Below are 17,808 nucleotides of genomic sequence, written 5' to 3' on the forward strand. Positions count from 1 at the left end.
ATTCCAACTTGCCTTGCTTTTCCTCATAATAACTCAGCTTGCGAATGAACTTTAAATCTTGTCGAAATCTGATTTCGTGATGTTGAATGTTAGATGTAAAACCATATGAGGATTTTCCAAAAATAACAAGAGCAGAAAACAAATGTACAATTCGTGTACTTGATCACCCCGTGTAGAAAGAGACGAGTCCTGTTTCTTGGCTTGCATGCATAGGTACGTAGATCCTGTAAAAATGGCACCAGTCTTGATTGAAACAAATAACAATCAAATCTAGTGGTTGGTCAAAAAGAAGGTTGCATAGGAACAAGATAAGCTATAAAAAAAAACCTGCAAAATCACCATGCCTTTCCAAGATTTTTGCAACTACAAGCCAGAGCTTCAGATACTGCTGCTGCACAGCAGAGCACTGCAGGAGAGCTTCAGATGAGCTTGGGAATGGATATGGGACACATCAATTTGATTCGAAGCACATAAAGCATTTCTCTATAAGGAAGAGCATCCGAAAGGAGATGGGTAGAAGTATCTATCACCCGAACAAACCTGCGGCTTTATACGAACTTCAATTAACATCTTCAATAATTGTTTCTGAAATAATCTATTCGAGGGAGAAGCAGCAATCAGCAAAGCATTCTGTTTTCACTTGAGATAGTTTTAAAGCAAACCTTAAACAGAAATGGAAAATCGTATTGAGGAATTTGCCGATTGGTAAAAGAGAATATAGTTAAAGCTGCACATACCTTTGTCGTCGTCCATCTGTGGTGAAGATCATATAACTGAAATTGGGCACTCTTGCTTGGTCAAATCAATTCACCATTAATATTAATGATGGGGATGTGAGCACTAATCTTACGCCATGCTTTTCCTTTTCTTGTTTGCAATTGTTTCTCCAACAAAGCACATTCTTTGATCTGTAGATTAAAAATGGAGGTAGGCAACCCTTCTTCTTGAATAAACTTCAGCTTAGGGCAGGAATTAATTGCCAATTCATCAAGAGAGGTGAGGTGTCGAAGGGTCTTATAGTCCAAAGATTTCATAATTGGAAATTTATGGATGGAAAGAGAAACCACACTAGTGGGAAGTAACCCCGCCTCCGGAAAGGAATCCACGTCTTTATAATTGCCTCCGATACGAATGTGTTGAATGGAGGGGAGATTTTGCAATCCCCATCCCCTTCTACTGGCGAAGAGTTTGTCACAGTCTATGATGCCAATATAACCTAGTTTGGAAGGCAAGCCTCCTTCAGGGAATGACTCAACTTCTGGACAATTCTCTAAATGCAACCCCCAAAGAGACGGACAGAGTAAGTGCATCTTGTCAGGTAGTGACGTCAGACTCTGGCAATTGAAGATTGTGAACACTTGAAGTTTTGGGGCACGCCATCCTCCATTCGGAAATGATAGGAAATTAGGGCAATCATTTATCTCAATTTCTAACAAGGCCACTAAATCAAGTTCAAGTTGTTGCGGAACATTAATAGACTCCAGATTCCTACATCCAATTAGTTTGATGAATTCCAATTTTGGGAATAAGTTTAATGGAAAGGACTGTAGAGAATCGCAACTGTTTTCTAACTGCAATTCTTCAAGGGATGAATAGTTCAGGTGCATTGGAAGCTCTAACTTGCTACAATCTTTGATCTGAAGGATTTTTAATGTAGAAGGTAGACCACCACCACCACTGGACAGAGATGTGAGCGAGTGGCAACCACTAATTTTTAACTTCTCAAGACAAGAACTGTTGAAGTCCATCAATCTCTCCGGTATGGACTCTAGCACATCAAATCCTCCAATTGTGAGTTTCTGCAATCCCATTGGAAATTCCATGAAGAGAGACTCATTACAATCTCTTAGCTTCAGTTGAATTAGAGTAGCAGCACTTGGAAGTGAAGTCACCAACAACGGACATTCTACAATCACAAGTCTAGATAAACAAGAATGATGTATGGGCAACTCTCCGGTTAACTTGGGGCAGTTAACAATCTCAAGCTCTTCAAGATGAGTAAAAGCACTACCTTCATTTCCGGCACTAAAATCAAACCATTTCTCCAGCTTCGGCATGTCTTTAAACTTCAAAACCTTCAATGCTCCAAATGAGTGATAGCCTATCCAATCCGGAAAACTTTGACCCCCATAGCCGACGATTGAGAGACTTTTCAAGTTTGCATGGGGTTGGAGATTCTTCAATACAGCCCTTTGACTTTCTGAAATATCATTTTCGCAAGCCCATTCCAATTGCAACTCCTCCAGATACTTTTTATCTTTCAACCTGGCAGCCAAAGCATCTATAGCAGATTCAACGTTTTGGAGATTCGAAATACAGAGCTTTCCCCCAAGATTTGCAAGATTCCCCAACTCTTCCATGCCCGCTCTACTTTGTTTACCAACAATAAATTTAGACAAAGTCTGAAGCTGATGCAAATTACCCAATTGTACTGGCATCTCCTTTATAGGGGTATAACTAAACTCAAGATGGCGCAAACTAATGAGTTTATGAATATCTCCTGGCAATACAGTAAGATTTTGACACTGCGATATTTTCAAAGTCTGTAAATTGCACAACTTGCATATGGAATCAGGTAGTTTTCTAATTGGAGTCCCAGAAACATCCAAATGCCGTAGATGTTTCATTTTGCCAATTGAATCAGGCAATTCGATCAATTTTTGAGAAGAAGATAGATTAAGAACTCGTAAGCATCGTACCATTGGCAGCAAATCCAGCGCATGTTCTTTAGTGAAGATTTTGTTGTAAGGATGTATAGGTAGGAAAGTACGCAACCCCTTAGCCTCATAAAGCGCCCCAAACTTCTTTATAGTATCAACACTTATTTCGCGAAATGACAAATGGCGTGTCTTGTTCCCAATTTCAAGAGAATTTTCACCCTCCAGTCTAAAGGTAAATTGTCCTGATACAGATCTTGCCAAGTCGTTGACAAGATCATGCATTCCGAACCACTCGTTCATATATCTTATATGTGATTGTTGGAACAATGATCTTGAGACAAGATCAGCAAAGTAATCATCACCAATTTGTTCCATTGTTTTGTCTTTCACTTGTGGCAACAAACCTTCTGCCATCCATAATAAGATTAACTCTTCTTTTTCGAAATCAAAATCTTGTGGAAATATTGAACAGTAAGCAAAGCAACGCTTTAGATGTATGGGCAAATATTTGTAGCTTAATCTTAAAGCAGGAATAACATCACATGGCAAGTCCCATATTTCACTCCTCAGTATCTTATCCCACTCGCTAACATCCAGTTCAGACCACAAGAGAGCTCCAATTGTCTTGACTGCTAAGGGTAGGCCTCCACACCTTTTCACAATCTGTCTACCAATTACTTCCAACTCCGGATGAGCATCAGAGTTGCCAGAATGAAACGCCTGTTTTGAAAATAGTTTCCAGCAATCTTTTTCTCGTAATTCCTTTAATTTGTGAATTTTAGTAGAGCGCATGGTTGATGCAACACCTTCGTCCCGTGTGGTTACAATCACCCTACTCCCTTCTGCCCCGAATTTAAAGGGGTTGCTTAAGGCCTCCCATTCCGAAGAATTCTTATTCCAAACATCGTCTAAAACAAGAAGAAATTTCTTTCCAGTCAGATTCTGCTGCAGTGTAACTTGAAGCCAATTCAGACTCTTATCATCACTGTTAGTTGACAATCCAAGTTCCTCTAATATTGTTTTCGTTATCTTCAACGCATCAAAATCAACCGAAACACAAACCCACGCTTTAAGATCGAAATGCCGCTTCATCCTGTCGTCCTGGTATACAAGTTGAGCAAGAGTTGTCTTACCAAGTCCCCCCAGGCCAACAATAGCAATCACACACAACTCATTGCCACTTGCATTATCTGACAGCAACAACTTAATTACTGCCTCCTTATCATCAGTCCTACCAAAAATATCAGATTCTTTAACCAAAGAAGTAGTGGACGATCTTTCGGATGATTTCCCTCCAACCCCTTCTTTCAAACCTATAGCATCTTTTTGTTTTACTAGATCGTCCAATATCACGAGTACGTCTTTTATCTTTGGTTCTATCTCCCTGACAAAAGGATTAAGACGAGTAGAGATGGTTTTTCGTACCTTAGTTGCAATAGTTTGAAATTGATCAGCCTCCAACTTGCGTCGCAACACTTCGGTATGAATCACATCCAGGATATCTTCTGCATCATAGACGGCATCTTTCAGCTCATCAAGCCACTTTTTCACAATAGGCTTTGTAAATTGCATTTCCTCTGCATCTTCGAGCACCGCATTCGCAGACAGCAACACTATCTCCAGCCTTTTTAAGAGTCCACCGTCAAGTTTTCGACTTCGAAAGAAATCAACGAACTCAGGGGAAGCAACTCTTTCAAAGAGTACTTGGAGGAAGGGGGAGAGAAGTAGGCCTGCAACCTCGGCCATGTTTTCTGGGTAGAAATAACAGAAATCAAAGGAAATGAAAGAAGGATCAAGAGGTCGCAAAGAGCAGAGCAAAGTCAGATGGTATGGTCTCTTCTCTGCTTATACGGTTTCATCTACTTGTCAACTTGCCAACTACCATTAGTAAATGCATGCAACATGCCATATGGTCTTACCTAACCACTGGAAAATTCCATCCACACGTCTTTGCAGAATGGCAGTTCTCCATTACTACTTTTTTAATCGTTTCCAAGGCCAACCAAAAGGCTAAAAGATCCAGCTGAAACAATCCAATGGCCTAAGCTTTGTGGACATGCTTTTTGGAGAACCAAATTTTCTGCAGTGCCTCACTGCCTCTATCTCTTCAGCCTGCTTTTGATAATATGATAGAAGTATGTACTAAACCATGTCTTTCAGAACGTAATGGTGATAAATCTCTTCCAAAGAAGGCCCCTCCTAAATATCGTGAAAAAGATGTGAAAGGGGCTCTGAAGCATGATGAGAATTCTATTTTAGGATCAAGAGGCTGCAAGACACCGATGAAGGGTACGCCGCAGAGCTCAAAACAAGGCTCATGGCAGAATGGAAGAGATTGAAAATAAAACACAACACTATATCTTCAGCTTGATATGGCTATTTTTTTCTTCTTTGTCCGGAGCTTAAAATCATTTCTTGAAAATGAAAAACTCAAGGTAAGAACCCTCCTATACTATTGGAACATTCTATTGAGTTAACAAATTAATGTGTTAATTTTATATATGCAGGTTACGCCAGCCGCTTAGGGAAATGATACTGAAGTTTTTTTTTTTTTTTTTTTTTGAAAATAAGCTTCTCATTCAACTAACATCAATCAATACAATTTTTATCTCTGTTTAGGCATCCCACAATGAATTCTGGGACATCCTCTATCCACACTTTTTCCTCATCTATGGTTAGAGCCTTTTTTGCTAATGTATGAGCTACCATATTCTTTTCTCTATGGACAAACTTTATAGACCAGTTTAATCTATGTTTAAAGGCAAAAATAACATCTTCTGCTATAGGGCCATAATTAGCCAGGACTTCTTCTTCGCTTAACACTGCTGCAATGACTTCCTTTGCATCCCCTTCAAATCTAGCCTTCTGAATGTTGAGGTCGTTACACAGTTCAACTGCTTTCCTCAATGCATAGCACTCTGCCACAGCTGCATCTTCCACATTTGTTTTCTGATCACACAAAGTAACCATAGCCTCACCATTCTCATCTCTTATCATAATACCAATACCCATTATCTTCCTTTTTGTGTCCAGAGATGCATCCCAATTTACCTTGACAAAGTCCTTATCAGGTTTTTCCCATCTCATACTCCTCTTCATATCCCTATTCTGTATTTTACCATCCCCCTGTGCTTTCCCTTCAGTCATACTCTTGTTATGAGCTTCTTGAAAATCTTTGACCGTAGCTTTTGCATAAGTAATCAGATGTTTGGGGCATTCAACTCTGTGTTCAAATACAAATCCATTTCTGCGCAACCAAATCCTCCTGAAAGTCACTGCCACTTCCTCCAGCTGATTTCTCTTTAAGGTCACCATTAGTTTTTGCCACAAAAGCATAAAGTCATCTTCAAGCCTGTTCCATTTCTGTACATGACTACTTTCATCTCCCCATATGTCATTTGCTGCAGGACATTCCCAAAGGGCATGCATCAGAGACTCATCTTCCAGTTTACACATAGGGCATACTTTGTCTTGTGTTACTCCTCTCCTATGTAAGTTCATCTTAGTAGGTAGTAAGTCATTGCCAGCTTTCCATAAGAATAACTTTGTCACTCCTGGAATATCTAAGTCCCAAAAGAATCTCCATCTTTCATCATCTTTTACTTCATAGGAGCTCTCTCCTTTTGCCTTTGTTCTATTTTCTATATGCAGAAAATATGCACTTCTGACTGAAAAAAGTCCCTTTTTTGAAGGCCCCCAGTACAACTTGTCTTTGGATCTGCCTTTACTCAAGGGGATACTAATTATCTTTTCAGCTTCAGCTTTACTAAAGATGCTTTTAATCTGTTGTTCATCCCATTCCCCTTTGTGTTTATCTATTAAAACGGCAACCTTAGATTCAGCATGTAGCCTTGTTACTGGGGATTGAATGGCATATGATGAAGGGCTAGGAATCCACTTCGATCCCCAGATCTTTATATCTTCCCCATCCCCTACCCTCCACCTTATCCCTTCTTTTACCAAGCTTCTAGCTGACCAAATGCTCTTCCATACCAAAGAAGGATTTGCACCCAGTTTTGTCTCTAAAAAATCTGTTTTTCTGAAGTACTTCTCCTTATATATGGTAGCTGCCAAAGAGTTGGGGGATTTTAAGAATCTCCACCCTTGCTTTGCCAAGAGAGCTAGATTAAAGCTTTCCAAATCTCGAAAGCCCATACCCCCCCTTCCTTTCTGAACCCCCATTTTCTCCCATTTTTTCCACACAATACCCTTCCCTTCCTTCTGTTTTCCCCACCAGAATTTTGCAAACATGCCATTAATGTCCTTACACAGCTTCTTAGGAAGTTTGAAAACCCCCATAGTGAAAGTAGGGATGGCCTGCAGTACTGCCTTTATCATTACTTCTTTCCCAGCTTGTGAGATGAAACTGTTCTTCCAGCTTGTCACTTTCTTCCATATACTTTCCTTAAGGTTCCTGAAAGTGTTGAGTTTTGCCCTTCCTACCATTGCAGGTAGACCCAAGTACTTCTCATATGTTCCACAAACTATGGAATTGCCAGCTTCCTTTATAGCCTTCTTCTCATCTGCCTTTGTGTTTTTGCTGAAAAAAAACGAGGTCTTATCCTTGTTAAGGAATTGACCTGATGCTGTTTCATATATCTTTAGCACCTCTTGAAACCTTCTCCACTCCTCCATTCTTGCTCTACCGAATAGAATGCAATCATTTGCAAAGAGCAGGTGGTTTATTCTAGTTCCTCCTTGGGCCACCTGCACTCCTCTTGTGAACTGTCTCTGCTCATAATGATTTAGAAAAGAACTTAACCCCTCAGCACATAGCAGGAATAGATAAGGTGACAAAGGGTCACCTTGTCTTAGTCCTCTTGAAGGCTGAAAGTTCAATTCAGGAATCCCATTAATCAAAACAGAGAAAGAAACAGTCCTAACACATTTCATTACAAGACATACCCACTTCTCACAGAACCCCAACTTAGTCAAAACAGCTTCTAAAAACTCCCATTCTACTCTATCATAGGCTTTTGACATGTCTAACTTCAAAGCCATACTCCCCTCCTTTCCTTTTTTTCTGGTTTTCATGGAATGTAGCAATTCATAGGCAATCATTACATTATCATTGATTAGCCTTCCTGGAAGAAATGCACTCTGTGTTGGGGATATAATGTCAGCTAACACATGTTTGAATCTGTTTGTTATGGTTTTTGACACTATTTTATACATGACATTGCACAAACTTATGGGTCTGAACTCACTCACTTTTTTTGGGCTTTTTGTCTTAGGAATCAGAGCTATGTATGTATAATTGAGAGAAGGTTCGAGTGGTTTACCATTCAATACCGAGAGTGCTGCATTACAAACCTCACTTGACACTAAGCTCCAATGATTCTGAAAGAAACAAGGGCCAAATCCATCTGGTCCAGGGGCTTTTAAAGGTGCCATCTGCTTCACTGCTTCTTCAACTTCTACTTCTGTGAAGCTTCTTGTTAGCCTTTCATTCATTTCATTAGTGACTTTTCTATCCAACCCCACAAGGCAAGCTTCAATCTCCTCTCTACTAGGTTTCGTGGTTTGAAACAGCTTCTCAAAATATTGCCTGAAAGTTTCTTCTATTTCCTTATAACCCACAGCCCTACTGTTATTCTCACCCTCCACTTCTTTAATGTGATTTCTTCTTTTCCTTTGATTAGCACAGGCATGGAAATATTTAGTGTTCTTATCTCCATGCTTATACCAATTATTTTTTGCTCTTTGTTTCCATCTGAGGTCCTCCTTATCCAATAGCCTGTTCAGATCTGCAGTTGTCCTTTTAATGACTTCCACATTGCTCTTGCATTCCTCTGCTTGTAACCTTTTTAACAAACTTGTTTTATCTTCTATTTCCTTCTCCACTCCCTTCCTCCTATACTTCTTCCATTTCTGAAAAGCTATTCTACTTTTCTGCAGTAACCCAGTCACACTAGAATACCTGTTTTGTGATCCTTCAGACCCCTTGCACTCCCACACTTCTTTTATGATTTCTTCACAATCTTCTTCTAAGGCCCAACAAGCCTCATATTTAAATGGTCTATGCTTCCACCTCTGACTCGAATCTGCAGCTGCCCTACTTTTGATCAGATGAACTATAAGGGGTTTATGGTCAGATGTTCTAGCTACTAAGACTTCCACCCAAGCCTCCTTAAAAATATCCCTCCACTCATGATTTGCTAGTGCCCTGTCCAGCCTTTCCTTTGTGAAAGTTTCATCATTGTGAGAGTTACTCCACGTGTACTTATCTCCCTTCCATCCCAGGTCATATAAGTTCCCCTCATGCAACACTTCCCTAAACAACTTCATCTGTCTTTCAGGCCTTGTCTTCCCACCCCACTTCTCATCATTAGTTAAAATCTCATTGAAATCCCCTACTATGCACCAGCCTTTTCCAGCTTTTGGTTTCATGGATTTAAGCATAACCCATGTATCCTTTCTTTTTACTGTTTCTAGTTGTCCATAGAAGCATGTGAGCATCCACCTGTTTGCACCTTCCTCTTCCACCCATGCGTTTATGTGTCTTTGGGAATAGTTTATAATTTCTAGTGTCACTTCTGATTTCCATAATAAGACTAAACCTCCCCCTCTTCCCATAGCCTCCACTACAAAACACCCATCACAATCCAACCTTTTTTTAACATTGTAACAGTTTTTTTCTCTAACCTTAGTTTCCATTAAGAAAACCAAGTTGGGTTTATTTTTCTCTGCCATAGAGCAGAGATCACGAACTGTCCAAGAATTCCCCAATCCTCGGCAGTTCCAACTAAGTATTTTCATAATAAAAGGCGGGGCTGACATTCAGCCTCCGCCAATACATTGGTATTCATCTCTGAAACAGTTCCCCCCTCCATCTTACCTCTCTTCTTTCTCTTCTGATTTAACTTCTCATCCTCTTCAACTTCTCCCCTTTTCTGTTTTTGTAATTTTTCTGTTTTAATACACCCCTTTAGGTTATGTTTTTGACTAACCCTCCTTTTCCAAACCCCATTCTTCCGAGTCTTTTTCTTCCCATCCACCCTCTCTTCTTCAAAAGTAACCTCAATGTCCTGTAATCCTTCCTCCCCCCTCTCCTCTTGTGGCTGTAAAGATATGCAAACTAACTCCCTATTACCTTCTTCGAGCACTTCTCTTCTTTCTTCATTCTTTTCCTTCTCCTTCTCTTCAACAGTTGTGCTTACATCTCTACTACCCCCTTGTTTTATCCCCTCTACTTCCTCATCTCTTGTTTCTTGCACTATGTTCACACTTTTTTCCCCCTCACTCCCTTCTTCCTTCCTTCCTTCCTCTTCCTCATTTTCTCCTCCACTTATCCCATTTAGGTTCCTGTCTCCACCCTCTTTCCTCCACCAGATTTCATCCTTATACCTACTAGTTCCACTACTGAAGAAATTGTTTTTTTGGAATTGCTTGGCCCTCATCCATAGCCCATATTGTTGATCTTTGGCTTCTGTCACCACCTCTCCATTACTACATCCATTAATACCGTGTACAATACACCCACATGAGAAGCATATCTTTGGCATCTTCTCATAACTAAATGGTATCCAGACGTTATTCCCTTTTACCTTTGTCATTCTGCCCCTTGCCAGTGGTTGAGTCAGGTTCAATAGGATTTGGACTCTTAGGAAAGATCCCCACCCAGATCCATCAGCTTGCACATCCACCTGCTCCACCTTCCCAACCGTATTCCCTATTTGTTCTCCTTTGCTTTTTGTCATACACGAAAGAGGCAGGTTATGAAACCTTACCCAGAAGCTTTCAGTGTCAAAACTGATGCTCTGTATAGGCGTGAAGCCATCGAACTTCTTCATTACCAGGACCTGGTTGTCAAACAACCACGGCCTCCCTGACCATACTTTCTCCTTATCAGCTACATTATTGAATTCAATGACAAAGGTGTTTTTACTCACCTCTGTAAACTGTGCAGCTTTGCTAATCCTCCAGATTTTTCCCATTGTTTTCTCCACTACGTCCCTTCCTATGTTCCTTGATGAGCAAATTTTCCCCATGATTGACCGTTGTTCTTTCAGTCCCAGCTCGCTCTGCCAATCCTCCTCCAGCTCTATCACTGCTTCTTCCTCTTCCCTCAGTCTTAGTCCCTTCCATTTTTCCTCTAGAGCATCCATCTTATGTGTCTGATACTTCTTACGTCTCTCGTAATTTCTCCCCCGCCGTGTGCTCTGCCACTTAACGGCAGGACTACACCACTACTTGCCAGGAAAATACCCCGGGCCACTCACTAGTACTGCCTTTCTGTTATAACTACCCCTCTCCCACTCTCTTACCTCCCGCGCACTCACTTACTGCTCCACCTCTTTCCTAGAGAGAAAAGAGAGGAGAATTCCTGAGAGCTGGATGTGAATAGAAATGATACTGAAGTTGCTAGTGAAAAACCAAGTGATTCTAGAAATCAATAGAAAATAAAATCTCTGTTCAAATGTAATAATATCATATATAGTACTTAAATCATTTTCATGTGATTTGATTTGTAATTTTTTTTTCCTTTACATCAATAATTACTCATTATATTATATTTATTATTAATTTGTGTATTGTAATTTTTTTTTTCTATTATGGTATTTTCCATTATCATCATTTTCTTAAATGTCAATATAGAATGCAATGTTATAGACTTCCATCTAAATATGGTGGCATTTCAAAAAATGCCGATAACGTAAATATTGTGACATTTATTTAAAGAACAATATTGATGCTTCAAAAAATGTCATTAGCGATTATTATTGATGCTTTTAAAAATGCTAGAAAATCATTAGATTTGGTGGTAATTCTAATAAGATGGTGGCATTTACAAAACACTGGAAACAAATATCTAGTGGCGTTTATGTAATGCGCCAAAAATGTACTAGTGGTGACATTTAGATAAAAATCATTAATTTATAAAATGTGCTAGCAACGTACTAATAGCGGCATTTAGATAAATGTCGTAAATTTATAAAATGCACCGACAATGTAATAGTGGCGACATGTAAATTAACATCGTTAATTTATATAATGCGCTAGTAACGTACTAGAGGCGGTGTTTAGATAAATACCGTTAATTTATATAATATGATGACATCGTACTAGTAACGGCGTTTAAATAAATATTGTTGATTTGTCCAAAAATGCTGATAAGAGATTTTTCCATCCCCGACGTTTGAACAAATTCTGGAATATGTAAATAGCGACCCTTCCGTACTAGCGTTTAGTTGCACCGTAAAATAAACGTTGGTAATCATTTACCAGCATTTATTTTAATACATTTTTTTCATTTGATTTTCTTTCTTATTTTCTTTTTCTAAAAGAGGATGGAACTTTTCATTAATTGAGTTCAAATTTAATCAAACCAGCTTAATTATAAGAAAACTTCAACAATTGAGTCCAATTCCTTTAATTGGCTGCAAAAGTGAGAGAAATCTAGTTTCTCCTCATCAGAGATTACATATATCAACGTCCACGAGCATGCAAGCCTGAAGAAACCAGCAGTAGTAGTGCTGGTTCTTAAACATTACCACACTTGTCCGACTTTGGAAATCATCTCCCCTAGAGTGACAATTAGAGGCACTGCCTCCACCAAATTTCCCAAGAGTACTGTTTCCACGACTCCTAAAGCCATCATTTCGATAACCAAGCCATCTTGACGGAAGCCTTCTTTCTTCCATCGTTTGCTGCAAGATCCACTATATCATTAGCTCCAACCAAATATGAGGTTGTTATTTAATTACTCATTTAATCAAACATACTAAAAACATGAACAAACTTTTTTCATGGATTTTTAATGTCACCCAATTGGTAGAGATGCTAAAATTTAAGGAAAGCATTGCAAAAACATAATTTAGAGCTATTTCAATAATTATAGAGAAGAATAATGTATAATAGATTCCAACTTGCCTTGCTTTTCCTCATAATAACTCAGCTTGCGAATGAACTTTAAATCTTGTCGAAATCTGATTTCGTGATGTTGAATGTTAGATGTAAAACCATATGAGGATTTCCAAAAATAACAAGAGCAGAAAACAAATGTACAATTCGTGTACTTGATCACCTCGTGTCGAAAGAAATGAGCCCTGTTTCTTGGCTTGCATGCATAGGTACGTAGATCCTGTAAAAATGGCACGAATCTTGATTGAAACAAATAACAATCAAATCTAGTGGTTGGTCAAAAAGAAGGTTGCATGGGAACAAGATAAGCTATAAAAAAAACCTGCAAAATCACCATGCCTTTCCAAGATTTTTGCAACTACAAGCCAGAGCTTCAGATACTGCTGCTGCACAGCAGAGCACTGCAGGAGAGCTTCAGATGAGCTTGGGAATGGATATGGGACACATCAATTTGATTCAAAGCACATAAAGCATTTCTCTATAAGGAAGAGCATCCGAAAGGAGATGTGTAGAAGTATCTATCACCCGAACAAACCGGCAGCTTTATACGAACTTCGATTAACATCTTCAATAATTGTTTCTGAAATAATCTATTCGAGGGAGAAGGAGCAATCAACAAAGCATTATGTTTTCACTTGAGATAGTTTTAAAGCAAACCTTAAACAGAAATGGAAAATCATATTGAGGAATTTGCTGATTGGGAAAAGAGAATATAGTTAAAGCTGCACATACCTTTGTCGTCGTCCATCTGTGGTGAAGATCATATAACTAAAATTGGGCACTCTTGCTTGGTCAAATCAATTCACCATTAATATAAATGAAGGGGATGCGAGCAATCTTACGCCATGCTTTTCCTTTTCTGCTTTGCAACTGTTTCTCCAACAAAGCACATTTGCTGATCCATAGTTTAAAAATGGAGGCAGGCAACCCTTCTTCTTGCATAAACTTCAGCTTAGGGCAGGAATTGATTACCAATTCTTCAAGAGAGGTGAGGTGTCGAAGGGCCTTATAGTCCAGAGATTTCATATTTGGAAATTTACTGATGTAAAGATCAATCAAACTAGGGGGAAGTAACCCCGCCTCCGGAAAGGAATCCACGTCTTTATAATTGCCTCCGATACGAATGTATTCAATGGAGGGGAGATTTTGCAATCCCCATCCCCTTCTACTGGCGAAGAGTTTGTCACAATCTATGATGCCAATATCCTCTAGTTTGGAAGGCAAGCCTCCTTCAGGGAATGACTCAACTTCTGGACAATTCTTTAAATGAAACCACGAAAGAGACGGACAGAGTATGTGCATCTTCTCAGGTAGTGACGTCAGACTCTGACAATTGGCGACTTCAACATTCTGAAGTTTTGGGGCACGCAATCCTCCAGTCGGAAATGATACGAAATTAGGGCAATTATTTATTTCAATTGATAACAAGGCCACTAAATCAAGTTCAAGTTGTTGCGGAACATTAATAGACTCCAGATTCCTACATCCATTTAGTTTGATGAATTTCAAATTTGGAAATAAGTTTAATGGAAATGACTGTAGAGAATCACAACTATTTTCTAACTGCAATCTCTCAAGGGATGAATAGTTCAGGTGCATTGGAAGCTCAAACTTGCTACAATCTTGGATCTCAAGGATTTTTAATGTAGAAGGTAGACCACCATTGGATAGAGATGTAAGGGAGTGGCAACCACTAATTTTTAACTCCTCAAGACAAGAACTGTTGAAGTCCATCAATCTCTCCGGTATGGACTCTATCGCATCAAATCCTCCAATTGTGAGTTTCTGCAATCCCATTGGAAATTCCATGAAGAGAGACTCATTACAATCTCTTAGCTCCAGTTGATGTAGAGTAGCAGCACTTGGAAGTGAAGTCACCAACAACGGACATTTTACAATCACAAGTCTAGATAACGAAGAAGGATGGATGGGCAACTCTCCTGTTAACTTGGGGCAGTTAACAATCTCAAGCTCTTCAAGATGAGTAAAAGCACTACCTTCATTTCCGGCACCAAAATCAAACCATTTCTCCAGCTTCAGCATGTCTTTAAAATTCAAAACCTTCAATGCTCCAAATGAGTGATAGCCGATCCAATCCGGAAAACTTTTACCCCCATAGCTGACGATTGAGAGACTTTTCAAGTTTGCATGGGGTTGGAGATTCTTCAATACAGCCCTTTGACTTTCTGAAATATCATTTTCGCAAGCCCATTTCAATTTCAACTCCTCTAGATACTTTTTAGCTTTCAACCTGGCAGCCAAAGCATCTATAGCAGATTCAACGTTTTGGAGATTTGAAATACAGAGCTTTCCCCCAAGATTTGCAAGATTCCCCAACTCTTCCATGCCCGCTCTACTTTGTTTACCAACAATAAATTTAGTCAAAGTCTGAAGATGACGCAAATTACCCAATCGTACTGGCATCTCCTTTATAGGGGTTTTAGTAAAATCAAGATGACGCAAACTAATGAGTTTATGAATATCTCTTGGCAATAAAGTAATATTGTTACACATCGATATTCTCAAAGTCTGCAAATTGCACAACTTGCATATGGAATCAGGTAGTTTTCTAATTGGAGTCCCAGAAACATCCAAATGCCGTAGATGTTTCATTTTGCCAATTAAATCAGGCAATTCGATCAATTTTTGAGAAGAAGATAGATTAAGAACTCGTAAGCATCGTACCATTGGCAGCAAATCCAGCACATGTTCTTTAGCTAAGATTCTGTTGTAAGGATATATAGGTAGGAAAGTACGCAACCCCTTAGCCTCATAAAGCGCCCCAAACTTCTTTATAGTATCAACACTTATTTCGTCAAATGACAAATGGCGTGTCTTGTTCCCAATTTCAGGAGAATTTTCACCCTCCAATCTAAAGGTAAATTGTCTTGATACAAATCTTGCCAAGTCGTTGACAAGATCATGCATTTCGAAGCTCCCTTTTGAATATTCTTCAATTGATTGTTGGAACAATGATCTTGAGACAAGATCAGCAAAGTAATCATCACCAATTTGTTCCATTGTTTTGTCTTTCACTTGTGGCAACAAACCTTCTGCCATCCATAATAAGATTAACTCTTCTTTTTGGAAATCAAAATCTTGTGGGAATATTGAACAGTAAGCAAAGCAACGCTTTAGATGTAAGGGCAAATATTTGTAGCTTAATCTTAAAGCAGGAATAACATCACATGGCAAGTCCCATATTTCACTCCTCAGTATCTTATTCCACTCACTAGCATCCAGTTCAGACCACAAGAGAGCTCCAATTGTCTTGACTGCTAAGGGTAGGCCTTCACACCTTTTCACAATCTGTCTGCCAATTACCCCCAACTCCGAATGAGCATCAGAGTTGCCAGCATGAAACGCCTGTTTTGAAAATAATTTCCAGCAATCTTCTTCTTGTAATTTCTTTAATTCGTGAATTTTAGTAGAGCGCATGATTGATGCAACACGCTTCTCTCGTGTGGTTACAATCACCCTACTCCCTTCTGCCCCGAATTTAAAGGGTTTGCTTAGGGCCTCCCATTCCGAAGAATTCTTATTCCAAACATCGTCTAAAACAAGAAGAAATTTCTTTCCAGTCAGATTCTGCTGTAGTGTTACTTGAAGCCAATCTAGACTCTTACCATCACTGTTAGTTGACAATCCAAGTTTCTCTAACATTGTTTTTGTCATCTTCAACACATCAAAATCATCCGAAACACAAACCCACGCTTTCAGATCGAAATGCCCCTCCATCTTGTCGTCGTTGTATACAAGTTGAGCAAGGGTTGTCTTACCAAGTCCCCCCAGGCCAACAATAGCAATCACACACAACTCATCGCCACTTTCATTATCTGGCAGCAACAAATTAATTATTGCCTCCTTATCATAATTCCTACCAAAAATATCAGATTCTTTAACCAAAGACGTAGTGGACGATCTTCCGGATGATTTCCCTCCAACCCCTTCTTTCAAACCTATAGCATCTTTCAGTTTTACTAGGTGATCCAATGTCTCGAGGACGTCTTTTATCTTTGGTTCTATCTCCTTGACAAAAGGATCAAGAGAAGTAGAGATGGGTTTTCGTACCTGAGGTTCACTAGTTTGAAATTGATCAGCATCCAAGTTGCATCGCAAGATTTCGGTATGAATCTCGTCCAGGATATCTTCTGCATCATAGACGGCATCTTTCAACTCATCAAGCCACTTTTTCACCATAGGCTTTGTAAATTGCATATCCTCAGCATCTTCCACCACCGCATTCGCAGACAGCCATACTATCTCTAGCTTCTTTAAGAGTTTACCATCAAATTTTCGCCTTCGAAAGAAGTTAACGAACTCGGGGGAAGCAACTCTTTCAAGGAGTACTTGGAGGAAGGGGGAGAGAAGTAGGCCTGCAAACTCGGCCATGTTTTCTGGGTAGAAATAGCAGAAATCAAAGGAAATGAAAGAAGGATCAAGAGATCGCAAAGAGCAGAGCAAAGTCAGATGGTATGGTCTCTTCTCTGCTTATACGGTGTGCTAAAATACTTGTCTATATTGATCATACAGGAGAGCGCATAGAGGGAAGTGATGGACCTACACGGCTAAAAATATTACTTGGGCGTTGTGTCAGTGGAGAGCATCTCATTTCTCCATGTGACTGAACAAAGGAATCAAACAAGAAAAAAAGTAGAGGAATCATAACTACGACAAAAGCGAAGGGCTAATTATATCTTTCTTTATTTGTTTTAATGTTACTTTACAGCCTACTAAACTTGACTTCCTAACAATCAGACGAAACCCAGTTTGTGGTTTTGGCGTTGTGGGGTAATGCCTGTCTACCGCCATTACTTTTTTTCTCTCTTTTTTTAAAGTTTCTTCAATGTCTAACACTGCATATATTATGAGATATTTGTGGGGTCAGGGCTCTCATAATGAAGTTTGCAGAGTATGAGATATGATGGAATCTTATAATGTTAAGAAGCTACAGGTTGGTTTCCTCAAATTTCATATTTATTCACACAATTTTGATCGTATTTTTGTTTCATTTATGCGAAATAAAGAGTTTACTTTTGATATTATGTTAAATTTCCATAAACCAATTCTCAAATTTCTCATTATTGGTGCATGGAAACAGGAGAGAACAATCAGACAACTTTTAGGATTTATGAATTGAATTTATGTTCTGTTTTGGGTCTTTTTTTTTTTTTTAAGGTAATGATACCCTTACCATCCTATTATTACTTGTTTACTACTCTTTGTGTATTTGAATTTTTTTTTTATTTTCTTTTTAGTATTTTTTTAATATCCTTAATCATTA

General features: G+C 39.1%; 2 protein-coding genes across 6 annotated transcripts; both read right to left on the bottom strand.

The window, feature by feature from the left end:
• Positions 1-6: 6 nt before the first annotated feature.
• On the bottom strand, positions 7-17,250 carry LOC122290787 (putative disease resistance protein At3g14460). Of its 5 annotated transcripts, none has more exons than XM_043098428.1 (5): positions 16,955-17,246; positions 738-4,488; positions 328-540; positions 160-224; positions 7-68 (listed from the first exon to the last, which is right to left on the bottom strand). In XM_043098428.1, exon 2 carries the CDS (start codon positions 4,404-4,406, stop codon positions 798-800), a length of 3,609 nt encoding a protein of 1,202 aa, XP_042954362.1. In that variant the 5' UTR covers positions 4,407-4,488; positions 16,955-17,246; the 3' UTR covers positions 7-68; positions 160-224; positions 328-540; positions 738-797. The 5 variants fall into 5 exon arrangements, with proteins under 5 accessions (XP_042954362.1, XP_042954365.1, XP_042954364.1 ...); XM_043098429.1 differs by having other exon boundaries at positions 41-68; positions 149-224; XM_043098431.1 differs by having other exon boundaries at positions 13-224; positions 328-546; positions 16,955-17,250.
• Positions 12,535-16,961, bottom strand: LOC122290788 (putative disease resistance protein At3g14460). Its single transcript, XM_043098432.1, has 3 exons — positions 13,257-16,961; positions 12,847-13,114; positions 12,535-12,744 (listed from the first exon to the last, which is right to left on the bottom strand). The coding sequence occupies exon 1, from the start codon at positions 16,914-16,916 to the stop codon at positions 13,317-13,319; it is 3,600 nt and encodes a 1,199-aa protein (XP_042954366.1). The 5' UTR covers positions 16,917-16,961; the 3' UTR covers positions 12,535-12,744; positions 12,847-13,114; positions 13,257-13,316.
• Positions 17,251-17,808: the final 558 nt, after the last annotated feature.

The sequence above is a fragment of the Carya illinoinensis genome, chromosome 13 (assembly GCF_018687715.1).
Source record: "Carya illinoinensis cultivar Pawnee chromosome 13, C.illinoinensisPawnee_v1, whole genome shotgun sequence".
In the NCBI taxonomy this organism is placed as follows: Eukaryota; Viridiplantae; Streptophyta; class Magnoliopsida; order Fagales; family Juglandaceae; genus Carya; species Carya illinoinensis.

Coding starts and splice junctions, on each gene's coding strand:
- LOC122290787 (XM_043098428.1), bottom strand. CDS start 4,406: ATGGCCGAGGTTGCAGGCCTACTTCTCTCCCCCTTCCTCCAAGTACTC.
- LOC122290788 (XM_043098432.1), bottom strand. CDS start 16,916: ATGGCCGAGTTTGCAGGCCTACTTCTCTCCCCCTTCCTCCAAGTACTC.